Raw genomic sequence first — 24,499 nt, 5'->3', positions numbered from 1 at the left:
TCACCGTACACCCATGCATGCACCATCCACCTTCAATGTCACCGTACAACCCATGCATGCACCATCCACCTTCAATGTCACCGTACAGCCATGCATGCACCATCCACCTTCAATGTCACCGTACAGCCATGCATTCACGTATCCACCTTCAATGCCACCGTACAGCCATGCATGCACGTATACACCTTCAGTGTCACCGTACAGCCATGCATGCACGTATACACCTTCAATGTCACCGTACAGCCATGCATGCACCTATACACCTTCAACGTCACCGTACAGCCATGCATGCATCATCCACCTTCAATGTCACCGTACAGCCATGCATGCACCTATACACCTTCAGTGTCACCGTACAGCCATGCATGTACCATCCACCTTCAATGTCACCATACAGCGAGCCATGCATGCACCATCCACCTTCAATGTCACCGTACAGCTATGCATGCACCATCCACCTTCAATGTCACCGTACAGCCATGAATGCACCTATACACCTTCAATGTCACCATACAGCCATGCATGCACCTATACACCTTCAATGTCACCATACAGCCATGCATGCACCATCCACCTTCAATGTCACCGTACAGCCATGCATGCACCTATACACCTTCAATGTCACCATACAGCCATGCATGCACCATCCACCTTCAATGTCACCGTACAGCCATGCATGCACCTATACACCTTCAATGTCACCATACAGCCATGCATGCACCATCCACCTTCAATGTCACCGTACAGCCATGCATGCACCTATACACCTTCAATGTCACCGTACAACCCATGCATGCACCATCCACCTTCAATGTCACCGTACAGCCATGCATGCACCATCCACCTTCAATGTCACCATACAGCTATGCATGCACCATCCACCTTCAATGTCACCGTACAGCTATGCATGCACCTATACCTCTTCAATGTCACCGTACAGCCATGCATGCACCATCCACCTTCAATGTCACCATACAGCCATGCATGCACCTATACACCTTCAATGTCACCGTACAGCCATGCATGCACCATCCACCTTCAATGTCACCGTACAGCTATGCATGCACCATCCACCTTCAATGTCACCGTACAGCCATGCATGCACCTATACACCTTCAACGTCACCGTACAACCCATGCATGCACCATCCACCTTCAATGTCACCGTACAACCATGCATGCACCATCCACCTTCAATGTCACAATACAGCTATGCATGCACCATCCACCTTCAATGTCACCGTACAGCCATGCATGCACCTATACCTCTTCAATGTCACCGTACAGCCATGCATGCACCATCCACCTTCAATGTCACCATACAGCCATGCATGCACCTGTACACCTTCAATGTCACCGTACAGCCATGCATGCACCATCCACCTTCAATGTCACCGTACAGCTATGCATGCACCATCCACCTTCAATGTCACCGTACAGCCATGCATGCACCATCCACCTTCAATGTCACCGTACAGCCATGCATGCACCTATACACCTTCAATGTCACCGTACAGCCATGCATGCACCATCCACCTTCAATGTCACCATACAGCCATGCATGCACCTATACACCTTCAATGTCACCGTACAGCCATGCATGCACGTATACACCTTCAATGTCACCGTACAGCCATGCATGCACGTATACCTCTTCAATGTCACCGTACAGCCATGCATGCACCATCCACCTTCAATGTCACCATACAGCCATGCTTGCACCTATACACCGTCAATGTCACCGTACAGCCATGCATGCACCATCCACCTTCAATGTCACCGTACAGCTATGCATGCACCATCCACCTTCAATGTCAGCGTACAGCCATGCATGCACCTATACACCTTCAATGTCACCGTACAGCCATGCATGCACCTATACACCTTCAATGTCACCGGACAGTACTCACTCAAATCACCAAAATTAGAGAATTTTATGTAGACCAATTTCAGTTGATGACATGCATAATACCCTCATCGCCCAGGTGACTGCCAATCCACTGTTCAGTCCAAGCAGTCCAAGAAACAGTTACATCTCCCAAGAAATAAGTGTATTAGGACAGCCTGACATAAACTGTAAGTTTTATCTTAGGACCGTTGGTCATATACACATACACAAATCAGTCTGACTTTACAGCAAGAACTATTAAGTAATATGGCTTAGGCGACACAATAGAAATGTTTCATTTAAACCAAGAAATAAAGTAATGAACACCCCCTTGACCACAAAAGTTCTGAAAAAGCATAAACGACCAAATCATGTCACTGCATTTATTCTCTGAAACGGTTTGTAGGACGCATACAAGGGGTCAGTGTAAATTCTTAGCCTCTCATAGAAGGACTTGCGTAATGTAATATCTTTTGCCGACATGACATGGCATGGAGGAAAAGGGTCACAGTCGAGGAAGTTCAGTGATCAAGTGCTTGCAAAATAGGGGCTTAAGAGCAAAAGCCACCCGTAAAGATTTGAGTACAGCACTTACGAAAATAGTGAGTGAGTGAGTTAAAATTTAACGTCGCATCGGCATTATTTCAGCCATATAGCGACGAGAACAATCAAATGACATCTGCTACTGAAGCTGTTAGCAGTACTTTTTACACTGAAGACACTGCTAATTATTGTCTACAAATTGAAAAAGTTGGAAGAATGATGTTGGATGATAAATAAAATCTCACCCTCGTGACTTTTGACATCAAATATATCAACACTCATTGATAAAAGTGGCAAAAATCCTCGGCAAGCCTCAGGATTTTTCCACTTTTATCAACTCGTGTTGATATATTTGATATCAAGAGACACTCGGATGAGATTCTCTATATATACACAATTTTGTCAGGAATACAAAGTTATGTTTGAAAACAAATTTATGAAACATATTTGGGCATAACAATATTAGCCAACGATAAGAAGTGGCCAGCAGAGTTTAAGGCTTGGCAGGGAGAGCCTCCATGACGACCCCCTGACCCTGATCACATCACCAACACCAGATGTGATCCCGGGAATCCACGAAATGGTGATGATTGACCGGCAAATGGCTGAGCATCATAATGCTAGTTCATTGGGCATTTCACAGGGGAGAGTATATTCCGTAATCAAACAAACTTTGGCAGTGAAGAAAGAGTCAGCTCGTTGGGTCCCAAAGCTTCTGACATCTGATTAAAAATGCATTTAGCACAACACGTCTCGTGATTATCTAACTGTTTGAAGCGGATCCAGGACGGTTCTTGCAATGATTTCTGACTCAAACATGCGCTCGTAACTTGATGACGTCGTAAATTGGACGACGTCATTATATGAGAGGAAGTGTCTCGTGAATTTGTTCCCCATAGATGTAACTGGGCAGCGCAGATAAACGCAATGGCCCAACTTTCGCACCAAACAGTGGGAGAGATATGACAATCGCTTTGGGAGAAAAGGTACAAGTAATCGACGTGAAAATAACTCACCTGTTCATAAAATGGACTTGTCCGACATTGCCGAGGTCGGATTCTATTGAGGGAGTCATCGTTATTTGAATACGGGTAACTATATGTAAAACTTTTACATGTTATTAATATCCTTAAAGAGGCTGTACATAATGTTGATATCTCATGTAATAAATAACCCACAGTACTTAATCAGCTGATAGCTAGATACATACATATGGCAGCTAGCTAGATGTGCTATAGGAAGGCGAAAATATGTCGGCTTTTTGTTGTTGGAGATATACAATCTCTTCAATCGCTTTATTTATTACCAGTATCCAAGTATGCTGTTGTCAGGGGCGAGTGTCTTTGCATTTGTACAATGACTAACGGTGTCAGTGACAATATCCTGTACACATATATAGAGAATCTGCAGGGGGGCGTGTCTCAACTTGACAAAGACTAGTATTCTGACTCAGAGGGATCATTTATCAGGTTCTCTTTGTGGTAGTCATTTAATGCCCTGATCTCATTTTACGCATGCGTTGTTCAACGAGGCACGCTTTATGAAGAACAATGTTGCTATGGTGAAGGGAAATAGCTTAAATATTTCCATTCAATTGAATTATCACCCAATCACGTGTGGTATGAGTAATACAGGTCTACAATGAAGAAACACACTCGTTCACAGTTTTTACACCTCTCACGCGATCTGTATTCACCAACGGATTCACCCAAGTAAATTGAGAGGACCCTAAACATCGCATCACACTTTTACAAAGAAATTGGTCATTAATTTTTAAGTAAACATTGTGATAGATGTATTCCGATGTTAGAGTGTTCCTCCGAGAAACTGATGATATGTCTAAACCAAACACGGATGAATCGCGTGAAATAAGGCTCCCCTAGCAACAAACAGGAAACCGCGCGTGACTCGGCTTGCAAGTTGCTTCCTGCTGACCCTGGTATACAGCGAAAGAAGCCGAGTTGTCTCGAAAGCAGGCGATTGGCCTGCACATGTGTAGAGTCTGGGATGCCATTGGGCAAATCCCGTAACTACAGGCAACAGTGTATACAACATGGCGGATCGTCTTGTAGGTGCAACGTTGTAGAACATACACAATGAACAGACCAGACTGCGTGTGATGGTCTTTCTTGTGTCAAGTTCACGTGCGTGTGTGTGAGAGAGAAAATAGACTAGTACACAATACTACAGAGCATATGCTAGGCTAGTCCCTTGGAATGTAAGTTCACTTTTGAAGACAATTATCATCATTCGAAACATTGTAAACATTTGTTTAAAATGGATTTCCTACATTGTTACGCCAAGCGTTGATCGTCTGTTATAGCACTTGCCGCGTTAGCTTGATGAGGGTGATAACATCCCTTTGACCCCCTTTTCAAATTTATACTTGCATATCTATATGCTCCTTGTCAATTACATCAAAACAAGCACTTTTACACCTATGGTCTACTGTGGGAGATACTGCCAAACATGAAACACACCATACCTTGATATAATTCAGTGGCAAAGCCCAGTTGATAGTAGTTAGACAGAGGGACACAGTGATTCAATGTCCACAATAAATATATACCAGTATACCTGTAATTGCGGGAGATGGCCAGTGCCCCAGACATTACTAGGTGTGTGTGTGTGTGTGTGTGTGTGTGTGTGGGGGGGGGGGGGGGGGGGGGGGGTACCATCTCCTTGTACTGCTACTATTCCTTGAGTTTATTCCTGATCTGCAAACAAATGTTTTCACCCTTGTTTTGTTATCTATTGGTGCTGGCAATCCTTTCTCTCCAACACTGATCACATCTAACACAATTAGCAATTAGGCAAACTTGATTAATATTTGCTTGCCATGGTAACATATTGTGCACGATAATAGCCTAATAAGTGATTTGTCTCCTTTTCATTACTCAACACAGAACTGAGACAAAGATATGAGGGCGTGTATGAAAGCATTAGGCCCCACTAATTAATTTATAGATTTTCATCCAATTTCTTTGCATAAATGTGAGGCAGGAGGTATCTTATTTATTTATTTTTAAGTTTTGTAAACAAACTGTTTGTTTATCCTCCCATGACATTAACTATGATTGGATGGGAATCTGATACAGATTGAATCTAATAATTATTGAATGATAGTCTTAACAATTATTTAATGATAGTCTTAACAATGATATGGTAGATATACTAAGTAAGAGCTGAAGGGAAAAAGTATAGACCAATGAAAACAACACTGAAATATGATTTTCTGAAAATATTACATGTTTGATATTCATTGCACTTGAACATTCCTACAATACATAAGGTATGACACTTTTCTTAATCCTCTATATCTCGAGGGCAAGCATTTCGGTAAACCTACACTAACCCTTGGATCCATTCACAGGGTTCTTTCATTCAAAATTGCCTGAGGGGACATGGGTGGCCCAGTCGTCTAAGGTGCCGCGATTCGCTGTGCAGAGTTGCATCAGAAACCTATGATTGTGGGTTCGAATCCCGGTTCGCCCCGATTATGTTTCTTTGTTTGTCAGCACCATACCCCTGCTCGTGGGTTTCACCTAAGTGGTAAACAAGCTGACACGCCGTGATATAACTGGAATACTGTTAAAAGCGGCGTTAAACCCAACTCACTCACTAAATTACCTGCCCTTGAGTTTCCTTAACATTTTACCAACAAATCAAACATCAACAAAAGGGAAAGGGAGGTAACTTATATTACCTAGAAACCAAAGTCAGTTTTGATGGACATGACGAAATCGTTTCCATCAGAGAGATTTTTAGGTCTTTTTTTTGTCTGTGTGTCATTGTTTTTCAATGTTGAATTTCTTGCAAACTCGATCATAATCAATTAGCCAACCCAACATTGAGACTGGTTTGTAACTCGCATTCTGATTGGTACATAAGATCTAGTAGTAACCAATCAAACTGGCAAATGGAATTCAAGGGTGTGTTATTCATAATAGTATGAACCACGGGAATGGGTAGGTTTACCGAAATGCAAGAACCCGAGTTACAGAGGATGCACTTTCTTTGGGGAGAAAACATCTTCCCTAGGCAAGAGAGTTAACTGACATTAAAAGTCCAGTTTCTGGGCTTGATTGTAGTGCCACCAGTGGCTATTAAGAGTTATGTCCCTTCTAAGCCTCTCTTATGGACCAATCAGTTTCCACCTCTTGTATCACTTGTATTTGCTTCAAACAAAATGGCAGCACCCAGTCAAGACATTCTAATTGATAATCAAGATCTATATTGTGATAAAATTGGCCATACGTTGCGAAGTGCGTCAAATCACATGAGCACCTTTGATTAAAAGCATGAAAAGATTTGGAAAATATCTGTTGACACCGAGTTGGCGGTGCACATCCTTTACAAATCCTGCAATCAACCGAAATCTACATGACAATTTACAAACCGTAGTTCGATTTCGTTGTGCGATTTTGATTGGACTTTGCAGTGACTCATTAGTCCAGCCAAAATGTAACTCCATAATACCAGCCTAGTTCAGCAAGGTTGGAAACTGGACTGCCCCTGTTTTACGGAGCTTCGTTTGCCTAATTGTGAGAGAGGTACTAAGCTTGTGAAATCAACTCCTCCTCCAGCTTTTAGAGAATATCCCTATACAAGATGTCGACATGTTGATGATACACATATCGCAGTCCCGTTTCATTTCGACTAATTTTGACAGAGTTACTGCCCCGGTTTTACGGAGCTTCATGAAATCTACTCCTCCTCCAGTTTCCAGAGAATATCACATTCTCTAACTATAACTATAACTATAGTTAGTTTCCTTGTATAAGGCTTTTGTGGGTGAGCTACATCCTTATGGCATTAGCATTCAGACTGGATAACTCCCAACAAAATGTTCTGCACAATTTGTTTCAAATGCAGTGCCATCTACTGTTGTTATTTCATAAAATACAAAGAAAATATAAACTCGTTAAAAAAATTCATGCGGGGGATGTTGTGCTCTGAGAGCACTCTTGTTGTAAATACATATCTTGTGGGTTTTTTGTTGTTGCTGTGTTATAACATTTGAAACAACAATAAGTATGTTTGCTGATTAATAGGTAAGCATGTGTATAGCCGACAGTAGGCTTACTTTTACATCAGTAACAATCATTAATACCTTTGAACAAAGTTAATTCAGGGGGTCACTAACAATTCCAACATTGATAAATGATAGCGTGTCAATGGTCATTTCCATACATTGAAAATACCCCGGACGTCAAACCAGCGTGTAATGCAAATACAGTCGAACCTCATTATCTCAAATGAACCCAAATCTCAAACCCATTTGGTAGTCTCGGTCCCGACCACACACTATATAAATACATATACATTTGCCAATCTTGGCCTCGGTCTCTGCTTTGACTTTACCATAGAATTTCTGCAGGATATATCTAGTGCCTTTCCTCACACTATCATCTATGCCTGTGAATGAATGAATAAATTGTTTATTTTAATGTCACACATACAATTACATATACAGATACGTAGTAAAACAATGTGGTATATGTTTTGCAGGGCCTGATTAGGCTGAGGAGATCCTGACAAATGTGTATATATACAGATATATTATACTTGTGGTATTGAAACAGTTTATATAGTTTATAAATATTATGTAATAAGATCTACAAAACATGAGTTAAAAGATGGTGGCACCTCCTGGTTACATCAATAGGTAGGGTCTTGACTGTTTAATTTATTATTTATATATGAACACACAAGATACCAAATTTGCTGTAGCAATAAAACCATTTTTTTCCTTAAAACATGTACAATGTGAACTATTTATGTGAGAATGTCTATGAGTTGATGTGCCACCAGGTTCCAGATGACAATGAAGATGGTGTTGAAGTTCACATATATTTTATATTTACAAACACAGCTCATGCATATATATATGTTTGTTGTTCAATGCTGCATTCAGCAATATTCCAGCTATATGACAGCGGTCTGTAAATAATCAAGTCTGGACAATCCTGTGATTGATATCATGTGCATCAACCAAGTCAGAGAGCCTGATCACAAGATCCTGACAGTTTTTTTGTTTTTTTATAAATTTTTATTCAGTCATATACACAGGATACATATGCACTCGAAAAACAGTACAGCTTCATGAATACAGGTACTTCTCAAAAGGATGTGGTACAGGGGAGGCCTAAGGCATAATCCACAGCATGGTACAGATGAAGGCATATTTATGTATACAATTAAGAAGATGCGGTATTTATGGTACATCAAATTATGTTGCAAGCATCAAGTGAATAAGTTATTTTGCAGTTTGAGTAAACAAAGCCCATTTTCTATTATAGGCAGAGAAGTCGTTATTTCTACGTGCAATATGATATTCAACGTCATAGATACTTCTTATTGTGTTCTTAAAAACAACATTTTCATTCTTAATACATTGGACAAAGATGAATCTTTTAGCAGCTACAATCAAATGGTTAATTAATACATCAGAGGTACCAAAGAGGAGCTCGTTGTCAGTTATAAGGATTTTTCTATGCAAGATATGAGTCAAGTAAATACAGAAATCTGACCAGAAATTCTTAACAGCATGACATTTATAAACATGAAAAACATTTTCTTTGTGAGATCCTGACAGTTGCCTCTTAGGACAAGCATGGGTTGCTGAAAACCAATATTAACCCTGATCTTCAAGGTTTATATATAGGTAGAATGTACACAAACATGTAAGATCTGAGCTAGGACTGCCTCATTATGCCCTGTCTTCTTTGGTGTACAATCTCTCTCTCACACAAATGTGTGTTGTCATGTTTTCATTGGCAAAAACATGTAGCTCTAGAATGTGGTAGGTCAGACTAAATATTAATACACAGAAAATAGTGACAAGCAGCAGGACTATGAAGTGAACAATCAATATAGATTATCTGATGCTTCGTTTGTGTTTTCTGGACATCAATTGCTAACTAACCAGAGGATTGGCATTTGGGAGTACTTTGAGGGATAGCACACAGTAAAACACATCCAAGGATTGGCATTATACTGCAGCCTCACAGCATCATAGCTCATTCTGATCTGTTAAGAATATATTTTCTGATATAGTGCATTTTATGGATTAAATATGCTTTAAGCATGTTAGGCAAACAGAGCTGTAGGGATACAGGATATGGAGATGTGAGGTGCTTGATACCTTGTTCTGATAAGACAACACCATTATCAATGTCCATATCCTAATGTGGAAGCCGATATTGTATGTGACATGGACTGATGGTTTCAATCTTTTTCAGCTGCTGATGAGAAGTGAAACATCATGGGAATTGAAGATGTTAGTGTGGTGTTTGACCGATTGGACACATGCAAACTTGGTTATGTTACTGCTGGACAGCTGCTTGACCTGCACCATACTCTGAACTTCAGTCATGTTTCCATCCAGCATGTGAACACAGCCATACAGCAGGTTTGTGGGCAGGACGGCGCGGTTACTCGCACAAACTTTGTGGATGTGCTGAAGGAGATAGAAAGGCTGCAGGCAATACATGAGCAGGCGTACTGGGACTTCCAGGCTCTAGATTATGATGGAGATCACAGGATTACACTTAAGGATGCTCTTATGCTCTTCAAGGAGTTCCATGGTGAGAATTTCAGTATGCAGACTTGGCATGACTTTCTCAGTTCAAGGGTTGAGCCAAATACAGATGTATTTTTTGATGAGTTGTGTTCATGGCTGTGTGTGCTTTCTTCTGGAGACGAATGTTCTCAAGAGCAGATGGCAGCTGAGAACACAAGACTAGCTGGGACACAGTTTGATTTCCTGGAACATCAGTATCATACTTTGTCACAGTTCAAGGTAAGGAGACTTAACTATTAATTAATTCATCTTATATTATTTCATCTTACACATCTTGATGACTTCTATAACATTTGGTAGAATTGCCAAGGGCTTTTCTCATTACCCTGGAGCCATGACATCTATATACCTTGAAACACTTAATTGCTGTTATTTATAAGATGCTTATCCTATTTGTTAATCCCCATTTTTGTGTACATCGACCGTCTGCCATCCTGAACGAGATGTGCAAGTATGTCACTGGTGATTTACTGTTTACATTTATATTTATTACTTACTAAATGTCAGGTGACCTTGGCTATATAAGCCTTGGTCCAGAGGAGAAAAGGAAGGTCTTACCCTTAGCCTAGCTAGGGTTAGGCTGGGTGCTCCGGGGCACCTAGACAACAAGCACTACCACTATGTGCTGACCCTGCACATAGTGTCTTTTGTATGTATATATCTACATGTATAAAGTAAAACTGTATATACCGCAAGCAATCGTCTCCAAGTTGTCACTTCCTACTGAGAACCATACGTCGGCCCCTTGCATATACAAGGATGCAAATTATTCATTAATCAACGTCAGACCGACACGCGTTGTTAATTCTACAAAATCTTGATACATCACAGGGATGACATACTAAGCATATCTACTTCATCTTTTGACTGACCACTTCATAATGTCATGATAAACACCAAACTTGAAGTGCATGAAATGTGCTTGGAGGAAATGGAATTATTACTTCCTTATCACAGTTTATATGTATCTTTGTGCAACTAGATGTAACAGGACATGAAGTCATCCAACAGAAGGTATCCTTACCATCCTTATCCTTGCTAGGTTAACCTCTTTGGTGAGGTGAATCAGGCATGCTGCCTCAGATCAAAAGGTCTATATTTGGATTTGTTTTGGTCATTACATTGGTGCCCAAAGTGAGGCTGATCATGTTGATATCACATTTGGGCAATATAAGTCTGTATAACGTACTATGCAGACCAGAACACGCCTTCTGTTGATAGGGGAAAATACAGCATGTATCCTTACTTTGTCAACTTACAGGTGGGGTTAACCACTTTGCTCATTTGAACAAGGCATCCAACCTCAGCTAGTTCCAATCCCAGCACAAGACTTGGAAATTACTTGGCAATAGCTACATAGACATTGAATGAGAAAGGTCATTGACAGAACTGCTTTTAAATACAATTTTGTTTAGAAATTGAACATGATTTTTCTTGGTTTGTCAGAAAGAAGACTCAAGCCATTTAGATGACATGAAACACTGTGCTAATAGGAAGCTCAGCAGGTAAGTAATTCAGACAGAGCTGATCTTGTATGTAGCAGACTAGCTACTGTCCAACATGTTGCAGGAGGTAACTGACTATTGAGTTCGGGTTGTTGTTTCTAGTTCTCATCTTCAAATATTCAGGGCAATATGTACTCGTCCATCTACTCTGGATGTTTCAAGGTTAAGCCAGAAGTTGGTGTGTACAGGTCAACAAATAACTGCACAGATCAGTGAACAATAAATAAATTATATTTTAAGAAACAGGATTTGGTTTGCAATCTTAAAAAGGCAATGAATCAAATATGTGACCACAGCAATGCATAAATGCCAGTGCACTCACAAAACTCCAATCTTTGTCACAGTTGAATGTTTTGAATGAGGCACATGCTCTATTCTTGAATCCAGGAAACAGTGTTGGAAGCATGTAGTAAAGTGTTTCTGATGTGTATCCCGTCCACACAAGGCAAGAAGATAAGATGCAAGTCAGATCATAGAAGGAAGACCACAAATTGCAGCTAGTCTCACGATTTATATAGGCACAGCCTGTCTTCCCGAAAATGCTGCCTCAAAGCATCACAAACAATGTAGTTTATGACTGAGCTATCTGAGTTTGGACTGCTAACCCTACCCACAACAACAATAAGCTCAATATTTTATGAGTGTCTCAGTCTTCTGCCACAATAATCTTAAAAACATAAATGGACCGGCTATGTGGTCTAGTGGTAGAGGCTCTACCCGGAGAGCGAAAGGTCCAGGTTCAATCCTCAGCCGTGTCATACCAAAAGGCATGGTACTTGTTGTTATCCTGCCTGGCACTCGGCATGAAGGGGCTGAAAACAAGGACTGGTTGGTTCGGAGTCTGTGTGGGATATTTATATTAAATTGTGGTATGGTATCTCAATGGGTTAGCACTATAAAATCGATATTAGTCCCAACTAGTACAAGCAGACACACAAGTGCATGCATTTCACTTTAGCTCACCTCACCTGAAAAATGAACTTGCATTAAATACTGCCACATGACATTATGGAATTTATAATACTCAAGAAGTATTTTTGATTTTGGACAATGTTTAAGTCATCGAACAAATTCCAATAATTCTTACAAAAACAAAACCTCAATCACATCATTGCCAGAAATCTTGTATTTTGGCTGTCATCACAGTATAAAATCTTTGCATTTTCAACAGAAGTCCTCTTCACTGCCAACTATCCATAACCAGTTAAGATACTAATAGTATTGCCCTTTATTTGAGAAACTAAATGACTAGTGGGAGTTGTTTATTTTACAATAAAACACTGCAGGGAGAATAAACCATGAGAGGTGCAGCCCAAGTCAGGCTTATTCTCTCTGCAATGTTTTATTGTATGATAACCCTCGACCACGAGTCATTTATTTCTTATATGAAATATCAACATTATATACAGCCTCTCTATGGGTGATTATAAAGTGTACAAGCTTTAAAATATTTACCTGTATTTAAATAATGATGACTCCCTCAATAGAATCCAACCTCGGCGATGTCAGACAAGTACATTTTAGGCACAGGTGGCTATTTCCTGCATATTCTCACAATCCTCACGTCGATTACCTGTATCTTTTCTCCCAATTCCGATTTCATATCTCTCCCGCTTTTGGATGTGATCATTTGGCCAATGCGTTTATCTGAGTTGACCAGCTACATTTATGGAGAAAAACTCACTGGACACTCAGCTCTCAAAAGTAAAGTTTTTCCAATATACAACATCAAATTGTAAGAGTATGTTCAAATCTCCAGAAATGATGTCATGATAGAACAATGTTTTATTGGGAAATATACCATGCTTTGTTCTTCATTGTTCTTTATCATATAGCTATCTTATATCAGTCAATAAATTGTAGTTGCTTTCACACTGTAATAAGTTTAGAATGTCAGTTCATGCAGGTTATAATATGACTAGATCAAGCTTTTCAGTTTCATGAAAGCTGAAGAGGATTATTTAAATTTTATTTTATTTTCTTGGTGGTAACATTGTGGAATAAATTGCCGTCCCACTCCACCAACTTGTATGCCGTGGGTTTTTCAAATCCTTTAGTAACCCTCGTATCATGTTCAGGAAGTACCGTTCTGATTGATGTACAGGAGAGTCCCGATGCATCCAGTGTGTTTTCTTTCCCATGGCTCCACCCTAGACAGATACCACACTTCAGCAGGCTGAGAAAGTTTCCACGGTGAAGAGCCACAGGAGGGGGAGCAAGTATCAGAACCTGGACCAGAGAGACACCATAGTAGATTAGGTCACTATAGGCTTGGGTCGGGAACCATGGAAGGCCAGCAACCATCAGTCCCAGAGAAGGAAGCCTTCACACTGTTCAGCTGGATCATGGTACACAATCCTCACAGGCACTGCGTTGAAGGCCGGCAAGCCTGCTTGAGCTTTGGAGCCAGAGGCATTTCCCACTAGGTTCACAGACAACACTGTCACCATGGACACAGCTGCATGGAGAACATGACCCGCCTGGGAAAGGGTCGGACACAGGATGGGTACTGTACGGCACACTCCACTGCACATCCTACATGTTTGTTTGATACAAATAGGTTTATCATGGACAACACAGCTGGATGACATACCAGGTAGAGACCGATTAGTGCCTGGTCTCCAGTGTGGATATCATGGTTAGTTGGGATCCTGGACCTGTCTGTTTCACCTGGTGACCCAGTCAGGAAGAGGACTGGAGGCTTTGCTACATATGCACACTGGGCTGCATGTGCAGTGAAATATTTACATGCATAAGATATCACAGAGAGCAAACTGTTAATGCACTGGTGACATAAAGCATTCTAAAGCAAGGCTATTCTGACCAATGAGAGCCATACTTTTGATTCACTTTGTGTCAAAATAACTGTTTTCTCATTAATACAAGATCTCTGATTGGTTGTAATATTACAACACACTCAAGTCAGTTTTTTTTCTTCCAAGTTTGAACTCAGGTGGTCTCGGAGCAGACTAGGGAGACTGTCATAAACCAACCTATCAGTGCCTCTCAGGGAGGTCACCATCATTGTCAGGCTCCCCAATCGTTTTGGATTATACTTTAGTGACCTGGCTGTGTCTATGGAATTAGTCAACTGCTCTAAAGATTAAGGAAATGTCTGTTTCACGTCATCATCATCATCCAGCTTCGTAGATTACATTGCCAAAGCGACTATCTCAGGATGGCCCAAAACTACAATATCTGCTGGCAGACAGAAATGGCTTCTCCCATGGTCGGTATTTTTATTGATATGAATCAGGGCTTTGACTACCAGCCCCATGTCAGAGAAAACAGTAGAAGAAGTGTACGACTGTGGCCAGTGTTGCTCCCATCAACTTGATGTTTCCCCCACCTTGCCTGGAAGAGAGTGAGCATACTTTCTGCAGCAACAGCCTTGGAAGGCAGTTTACCCTTTCTACTAGGTCAAAGGTTAACAGCATATGATCATGCTCATAAGTCATGATGTCAAGCTAAATTTCCACTGAAAAACGAGTTATTTGGTAAAGTGTCATGTATGAACTTTGCATTTTATTGGTTGTCGCACTGCAAATATGTACAGGATAATGAGTGGTCATGAGATGTGGTGATGTGTACTGAACTCCAAGTGAGCATGCAGCTACTACATATGTTGAGCATGAACTGACAACATATGTTGATAATTTGTTTGAGGATTTTGTGGTGAGAAAGTGTGGTGGTACTACTGGAAGGAGAATCAACATACAAGGAATAAAGAGGCATTCCACTGACACCACAAGGGTGAACCTCAGCACCTAGCTCAGCCTGCACCATGTCTGACTATGAACATATGTAGTAGTAGTAGTAGTAGTAGTAGTAGTAGTAGTAGTAGTAGTAAGTGTTTCCACTCCATCCTGCTCCCTCAATGTTTTTCTGTCAAGAATAACAACAGATAAATTTTTGAAAGCAATATGGTGAACAAGAATACATTTAAACCTTGTCAAGTGCATTTATTTGCACTCTTTAACTGTTGGCTCTGAAGAAGAGGATGTAAAACTGTCTCAGACATATCTTGTCCACAAGAAACAGGATCAGAAACAAGATGACAAGATCAGAGACAGGGAGGTTGCACAAGATACTCTCTACATCAGTTTGTGCGAACATGATGCTTACGTTAGAACTGCTCCAGTCATGTTTCCTTTTGACTGCTATTCATTTTGTAATGAATTTTGAACTGAAACACATTCAGTGTCCGACAAAATGTCTTTTATTTTGTAAATTGTATTTCAGTCCCATATTTTATAGCAGATGCTACAATAGTTGTGCTGACGTATATCCCCAACTCACCTCTTTTTGAAGCATACATAACATATGTTCTTTGGCATTTTGTAGACAGTTAGATATACTAAGTATAAAAGAATTATGATGAATAACTAACACATTCAGTTATGTTATTGACAAAATTAATACCACTACCAAATACAAATTGTTTCCCCTCTCATTATTTGTACCCATCACTTGTATTTCAACATTTTTTAACTTATCTTGCATAGCTCCTCAATTCATTTACTGCTTGCTTTGACAGTAGTGAAGCTGTGATTGGTCCTGCTGAAGAGAGAAAAAAGGTTGTTCTGTTCCATGAGCAGGACCATGACCCATAATCACCAGCTGCCACATTGTGACATCACACGTCACACATTCTACACAGAACTTGGAAACACTGCTTGTCTGTCTAACATACAGTTCACAGTGTGGTTTGTCCGTCTGTGGAGCATGAACCTCGTTTCCAGCAAAATGCTGGATCTGAGGTTTCTGCACAGATGATCACATGTCAAGAACTTGCAGACTGTAAACAAACCCGACTTTACCGAAATTAGGTCAAATGACCTGATGCTAGCCGTTACTTCAATATATACTGAACAACAAAAGTTCCTGTGACATTGAATAAGATTTAATGCAAAGTTATGTTTTTTACCAAATCTGAAACAATTTTGGTTTGCTACAGATAAAAGACTCCTGTAAGTGTTCAAATGGTTTAATTTGCCATACTGACTTCAGAAAATGCGTGATTTCATAAAAAACATGAACATGCCAAAATGTCAATTTACAAATCAATAGCATGTGTCCACCTCTGGTTGCGATGCAAGCAACACATCTTCATCTGATGGAATGGACCAGGCGTCGCACAAAGCCCTGTGGAATATCTGTCCATATCTCCTTGAGCATGTTTCGAAGTTCCTGGAGTGTCTGTGGAACATGTGTTTGATGTTGAAGGCGCTGATCCATCTCATCCCACATGTGCTCGATTTGTGAGAGATCAGGGGAGCGAGCCGGCCAGGGGATGACATTCATGTTGTTTTGTTGAATAGAATCCTGAACAAGCCGAGCAATATGAGGCCGGGCGTTGTCATGTTGAAAGGTAATGCCTGGGCCATGATGATGCAAAAGTGGTAGAACAACCTACTAGTACCGGTAAATTCACTCAGCAGATTACCACACCCCACTCCAGGCAGGTTTCATCTGCACATCTGGTATATTTGCAGAGCCCAAGGCAAGAAAGGCTATTCTGCTGCTAAGGCCATCGCTTTGGCACATTGGCCTTCAACTCAAGGCCTTTATGCTGATAAGTGGCTATCATTTGAAACCTGTTGTAAAGAAAAGGCTGAAGATCCCACTAAACCTTTCCTCAATCCTTTGTCTTGTATCGTCTACACCTGCATACCAACGACACTTGAATTGAAGAAGAATTGCGCCTTAAGGAGAAATGCAGGATAAGTTAAAAAATTAGTAAAATCTAGATATTTTTTATATTTGTATACTTATTCTGCATTACTACGTCTAAGGGCCTACCTGTCACAGACTTGCCTCATCACGATAACTGGAAGCAAATTTCGTGTGACCAAGATTAATATGAAAGTTCTGTGCTGTCACCACTTCCGGGATGATGTGGCAGCCTGTGATTGGGATGTAACAACCATTTTTCTCTTCAGCAGGACCAATCACAGTTTCATTTCTGTCAAAAGCAAGCAGTAAATGCATTAAGGAGTTATGTCGGATAAGTATACAACTATAAGAAATATCCAGATTTTACTAGTTTTGATCTCAAAATGCACCTTGTATTTTCCAAAAAGCTGTATTTGCACTCGCTACTTCAGATGGAACCAATATGGAATTGAGTCTGTACTGTTTGATGATGGCCGTGATGTAGGACTTGACCATGAAGTAAAAGTCCGAAGGTCAAGGGAGTCTGTTGGAATGGTGGAACTCTCGGCTGCTCTAGACAACAAATACAGCAATTTACTGGACAAGCTGCTTCTGGAAATGGCCAAATATTCAGCAAGTAGGTGGATGGAATTGGACATAGACATTTAAGCACAAAATTTAGAGGAGTAGAGTACCCACTACTAGCCCCTGTCTTAAGGGGGGGGGGGGGAGGGGGGGGATATGTTAAGGTTGTCAACAGAGGACTTTCTATATAGTGTACAAACTATCATCAGGAGGAGGCCTAGGCTGAATTCTCCCAACATGAGCAAAACAGGGGATGGGATAAATAACTTGGGTTGAAATCTTTCTCTTACATATAAATAACAGTGTGAAGATATGGCCTTAGCTAAGAAACTGTTTCGATTACATTTCATTTCTTTTTTCTGTTTATACAATTAACATCAAGGGTTATTGAAGAATGTTTTTTTATATTTACTTTGATTTTGAGGTAAATACAGTACTTGATTATGATATGAAAAAAAAGAGAAATTACAAGATTACAGATAAAGAAAATCACTACATGTGCATCTACCCATGGCAAGGGAGTCATGTAACTTTAAAAGTCCAGTTTCCACCCTTGCCGAACTAGTCTAGAATTATGGACTTATATTTTGGCTGGACTTACAAGTCTATGCATAGTCCAATCAAAATCACGTAAAAAATTCACAGCTGTTTCGTAAACTGCCCTGCAGATTTCAGTCAAATGCAGGATTTGTAAAGCATGTGTACCGCCAACTTTCCAAATCCTTTCATGTTTTTATTACGGGTGCTCATGTGATGCTACGATCGAGCCCAGAAATTCCCGCCTAGTTCAGCAAGGATGGAAACTGTACTTTCCCCTTGCCTTGGGAAGATGCTACATGTGTTGCAGTGTCTTTTTCTTAGATTAATAAGATCATGTACATCGGTCTACGAAATTCTTAAGTTTACATTCTGTAACAGTGTTTAGGTGTCATTATTACTCTGACTGCTCTATAGTTAGTATACAGGAACATCAATGAGTGCTATATTTTTTAACTTATCCTGAATTACTCCTTAATGCATTTACTGCTGGTTTTTTTTTACAGAAAGACGAGGCTGCAGAAAAAGTTGTTCCAACCAGTGGTGTAGCACATTACTGTGTTGTCAGTCAACAAGGACAGACATGTTTTGAGAATAAAGCCTCCTGCAGTTTTCCAGCATCCTTTGCTTGTTATTATTCAACATTTTTGGTCTTATCCATGCGTAGTTTATACTATATTTCAGCTTGTTTGTGGCTCTCAGTGATGGTTCCTTCCCACCATTTTTAAATCGCCACTCTTTTGTATTGTTTATCGCATTGTTGCTTCTGCAGTCCCCTGTCTGAGAAGGACTTCTCTCTCTTCTTGAGAGCTGCTAAGAAGCGACATACTCAGCACGCCTACAGACACCCTATGATGTCCGCCGTCACAGCATTCGCATCTACCTGGGCGGTAGTCAACCACCCCTCATTTTTTACCTATAAATTCTACATATAATTCTAAGGTGTACTATTTACCGATATCATATACTATATATGATGTGAGCTACATAACCTAGTACATTCTCTTTATGCCTTTGTGTCATGAGGCTTCTACAGAGCTATTCATATGCGAATCTGCGAAGTTATTGTTATTACAATTTCATTAGATCATCAGAAAGTGAGCTACATGAACCAATATTTAATAACCTTCATTATATTTCTGGTTTTGGCATCAAGGAAAAAGATTTCCTTGCCAATCTAAATACATTTGAAGGTACACACAGACATGCCACGTCGGGGGGATATGTCATTATCGGATGACTTGTTCATATGCGCCCTAGGTGCCCCTTCTTGATGGAGATCCTTACCCCATCTACTTGTACTGGATCATCACGTGGTTCAGCTTCTCTCGGCTCCTCCTGGCACAGCTCTAAATTATCTCAGTCACATCACCGTTCGGGCAGCGGTTGAGCGTGCTTATCGCTCCGACTCCTCTGAGGGAGTGTTCGTATCTGACTTTTGACCCTCCCTCTCCGGACTTGGACACACATCTCAGGATGAATCAAGTTGCTGAAGGGATGGCAGATAGATTGGCTTTTGTAGCACCATCTCGAGGACCGAAACATGGACAAGAAGGACAAGAAGGACACAATATGGTTCCACCCAACGTCCATCCCTCGATGAGGACTTTGCTAAGCTCTCACACACTCCATCCTTTATGGCGCCTCATTATCGAAAGGGGATGGCTTCCCAGTCCACTAGTTTGATATCGACAATGGCGCTGATGACCTTCATCGCATGACCGCTTCATGGAAGCCTACGGGGCGGCTGGGTAGCCTAGTGGTTAAAGCATTCGCTCGTCACGCCGAAGACCCGGGTTCGATTCCCGACATGGGTACAATGTGTTAAGCCCATTTCTGGTGTCCCCTGCCGTGATATTGCTGGAATAATGCTAAAAGCGGCGTAAAATCAAACTCACTCACTCACTCATGGAAGCCTACAACCATCCGCCAGACAAGCCCTCATTGAATCAGAAATTAGACATTCTCTTAAGCTCCTGTCAACTCTGGCGTCTTCTGCCAGTGTGATTGATCAGGACTTATCTGAGACCAACCCTAACAGGATCGTCTATCTGCAAACTGTTATGTCCTACCAATTACCACGTGTGGAACCACTTGTGGGCTGCTCTGATGGATATTACTACCACTCGGCGCCTTGGATATCTTGTGTTGACAGAATGGGATTCTGAATTCAAGAAGAAACACCCTGGTTCATCCTTGTTTAACAGTGCAATCACTGATACTCACACTTGAGTATCCAGTTTTGCAAGAGAAGAAATGGATCTTAAAGCCCTGGAACATGTCACGAAACATGCATCGGCTTAGTCTTCCTGGGGGAATTATCAGCCTCACTGGAGCTCCATTAAGGACCACTCTTAAACTTGCTCCAGTTTTCGGGCAGAGGGCGCGTCACCAAGGCAAGGGTGTGGATTAGAAGGGCAAGCGCTGAACTGTTGGACAACAACAACTGAGACCTCCCAACCCCAGTTGTTCCAGTCACCGACACCGCCCTAGATGGAAGACTTGGCAGGTTTGGGAAAAATTTGGCCATACCAGAGGACCAGTTTGTCACCAAAGTCCTCCACTAGGGGTACTGTCTCTCATTAGACGTCATCACCCCTGACAAGGACAACTCCTAGGACAACAAGACAGTTCATTCACCATCCCTCCCCTCTCATTGATCGTGGGAGCAGAAGATGTGCACAGTGTGTGCTTTAAGATGTTTCCTCAGACATTCAAAACACAACGCAAGTCCAGGAAATGCCTTTTTATACTGGTTTTGCCTACTTTGCAGACAGAGGTTATGGGTAATACCATCTCACTATGGCTTTGGGCGATCATTCTTCAGACAAACGAAGCGGCCGGTTTGGACCCCCCAAAAGCCAACAACCCTCAGGGTGGTCATGCCACCATAGCTCTCCATAGCAACTGCTCGATCAAGTCTATTTTGGAAGGGTGTTTTTGGTGCTCTGATACCATCTTTGCCTGCCATTTTCTACAAGACTTGGCCTCAGAGGATGTTGCTGGCGTTCATAGCTTTGGTCCCTTGGTATTGACTCAACAGGTCACCACCCCCCTGTGGCATTGATGCTCTTGGACTCGCGAACTGGCCCATCAATCTCTCTGGTTTTTGTCACCCAAGATTAAAGGCTCGCATTCTTGGCGCATTAGCTTGGAAGGTCAGTATTAGATTCTGGCTCACTCTTTTTTCTATAACTCTTCCTTTACCTGTTCTGATATATCTTCACACACTCGTTTTCCTTCTGACGGGAATGGTCATTGTTTCCGGTCTTCACTCAGGATCCTGTACTGCTATTTGGACCTTGGCGAGGATTATTTCGGATCACATCTGAAGGTATGCCCACCACCGTACCATCTCATTAAGATGCATTAAGAAGTAATGCAGGATTAGTTAAAACATTTAGAAAATCTAAATATGTTATACGTTTGTATACTTATCCTGCATTACTTTGGCTAAGTGCCCTCCGGTCGCAGTGCTACCTCCCCCCACGAAGTCTTCAGATGTTACTTTTCTTCCAGTAATGTGCTCATAGGTGACGTCACCCTCTCCTCCGGGACAAGTGCCAACTGTGTGAGGGTACTGCTACACCACTTGTTGGAACAACTTCTTCTGCAGTTGGATTTCTCACCGCTTTGCTTTCTGTAAAAAAAACCAGCAATTAATACTTTAAGGATTTACGCAGGACAAGTATACAAATGTTAAAAATATTTAGATTTTACCAATATTGACCCATCACAACTAACTTGTTGGAAGTAGTTGTTTACAAATGACAAGCTAATTAGTTATTTCAACAATAATTTACAAAACTAAGAGTTTTTTCTGTAGTATACATTAGCAATTGCAAGAAATACAGTATTTTGAATCAAAATAGAAAACAATCAAACCCACCTTATAGTCAACGAAACAGATAGTTTAAGTACATGTCATTTATGGATCATCTGGACTTAGCTAATACAAGCTGTTACCTATTTACCTAGGCATAAATTTCATTTGATAAGCTGATAATATCAGTTAGAATTTGTCAACCACAGTTCTAGGCAGATACATGCTTAACTACGACCACATATGCTGACAATATCTTTCAGGTGCTTTTTTTCAAAACTATCTCAGTCAAAGGTATATATGAGTCATAATTCTTTTCTTAGTGTCAGATAAATCTTTCTTTCTTGTGTAAAGCCACATGGGATTTGTTGCAATAATAGAACAAGTGACGTCCTTTTGGAACTCTTGTGATAACACTGTATCGTAGCATTCTGAGCCATCAACAATGGAGATGTAGATTATACTTGTGAGTTGACTGTTATGTGGTTTTATTATGTAACTGGCAGTGAGATAGTAAAAACCATCAGTGAAATAATAGCCCTTTGCTGCCCAGTTCATCATCACTTTCAAGAGTGGGGATGTCATATCGCCATTGGTCAAAGTTCATGGCTCAAGGTCAGGGTCTATCTCATCTCATGGTCAGAAGTAATATTGTCACTTGTTGCTATGCCACTTACTAAAATAGCAATTGTGTTTGACAGCCTCCATTAAATATCCTCTGTGTGTGTGTCTGTGTATGAATATATATAATATGTCATTTGACATATTGTTTTACATCATATATTTTGTACTTTACCCAAATCTTCAGCTGTGGACACTGAAATCAGCGAGATGTACCAGCAGCTGAAACATGAAAGCTTGGCTCTGAAGGGAGGCAACCTGGAAGAAAAGGTGTCTGACATGGCTGGTAGTCGGGCCTGGTTGTCTGGTAGTGTTGCTAGCTTCATGGGAGAAGTTGGAGCTCCTCTGGAAAGGCGGCACAGGGAGCAAGAGGCTCAAGTACTACAATTAAAAGCAGAAGGGAAATCTGACCAGTTTATTACGGATGAGATGACGTCACTCTACCGTAACAGTCTGGCTGGTGAGTATCTTGGCTGTTGGTCACAACACACATGTATCTCAGTTGCACTGTTTAGAGAGTATCCAGTGAGCTACCAGGAATGACATATTATCTGTCCCAAGAAAAGGGATGGTGTAAGCCCTGAGTTTTGTCTATGCAGGTTTATTGCTGGTCTCGCAAGCAGTCTTCTTGGAGTACAGTTATCAAATGTTACCAGCATTCACTTTGTAAAGACATTGTAGACATGTATGTTTGTAGTTTTCTAGACATACTGTAAGTATGTCACTCTGCTTGGCAAGAGGTCTGCTAGCCAAACTCATGTCAAGCAGCTTAGAAGTCTTTTACATGACAAGCTGGCGAAAATGAAAGTGTGGATCTGAATCCCATTCAATTAGTGGACATTTTAGACAAGTTACACTTAAGATTAACTAGCCAGTCAGTCCTGGCTATGGGGGCAGACAAAAGCATAAGGACGATTACCATTGGACTGGTTTCACTTTTACAAATGTTGATAGATTTAAATGAAAGCTTGTAGACAGGTCATCAGCTTACAAATAGTGTTTGATGGTCAGTCGTCTTGGAATAATTTACAGACAGATAGTATTAATGTGAAGGTCAGCATTAAGGAGGATAGAGATCATTTGAGGCTTAAGTGGCGATGATACTGGTTAAGTGAATAGTGATTGTCAATTTGATAGATATTGATGGATTTAAACATTTCAGTTTGTACACAGATCACATCTTCAATATGGAATGTGACTTGATGTATAAGCTGATAAGATGTCTGTTAAACAGAACACAGGTGTCATACTGCAGATTTCTATTTCCAAATGTGTAAATGTTGAATATATTCAAATGCATCATGATTATGCCCACAAAGATTGCTCTCTCTATGATCTCAAAGTTTTCATGTGAATTGAAAACATAAGCTATGTTTTGAAATAGAGTTCATACTTAGCAGAGCCAAGCTGAAAAACAAACTTCGTAAACCCCATTGTTTGTATACACAGGAGCCACAACATATGGAGAAGCTATCCTGGAACTGCTTGAAAGACAGAAGACAGAGAAAGAGGCAATTATAAAACAAGTACAGGGTGTACCATCTGCCATGTTTGTAGAATATGCCTCCTTGTCTCGTCAGTGCATCATACTCGGAGAGGAGTCCGAGTTCAGCACTGGCAGTGTTGCTGTTGGCTTGGCTGAGAGACATCCAGGCCATTCCTACCCAGGGTGAGTTACTTTACAGTGCAAGTACCATGGGTAGGTACAACTTTGCAGAATTGGATAGATCGTAACATCATTACTGCAAATATCATATT

General features: G+C 40.9%; 1 protein-coding gene across 2 annotated transcripts in view; it reads left to right on the top strand.

The window, feature by feature from the left end:
- The first annotated feature begins 4,491 nt into the window (after positions 1–4,491).
- LOC124116969 overlaps positions 4,492–24,499 on the top strand; it is a 223,396-nt gene continuing 203,388 nt past the window's right edge. For both annotated transcript variants that reach the window (XM_046478630.2, XM_048401480.1), the window contains exons 1-6: positions 4,492–4,648; positions 9,675–10,234; positions 11,462–11,520; positions 17,628–17,812; positions 22,929–23,201; positions 24,191–24,410. In XM_046478630.2, coding sequence (XP_046334586.1) covers positions 9,698–10,234; positions 11,462–11,520; positions 17,628–17,812; positions 22,929–23,201; positions 24,191–24,410 — 1,274 coding nt within the window. In that variant the 5' untranslated portion in view covers positions 4,492–4,648; positions 9,675–9,697. The remainder of the gene's footprint in view (positions 4,649–9,674; positions 10,235–11,461; positions 11,521–17,627; positions 17,813–22,928; positions 23,202–24,190; positions 24,411–24,499) is intronic.

This window comes from Haliotis rufescens, unplaced genomic scaffold, assembly GCF_023055435.1.
Source record: "Haliotis rufescens isolate VD_foot unplaced genomic scaffold, xgHalRufe1.0.p SCAF_22, whole genome shotgun sequence".
NCBI lineage: Eukaryota > Metazoa > Mollusca > Gastropoda > Lepetellida > Haliotidae > Haliotis > Haliotis rufescens.
Note: the sequence above shows the minus strand (reverse complement) of the source record. Positions and strands in the feature narration are given on the sequence as shown.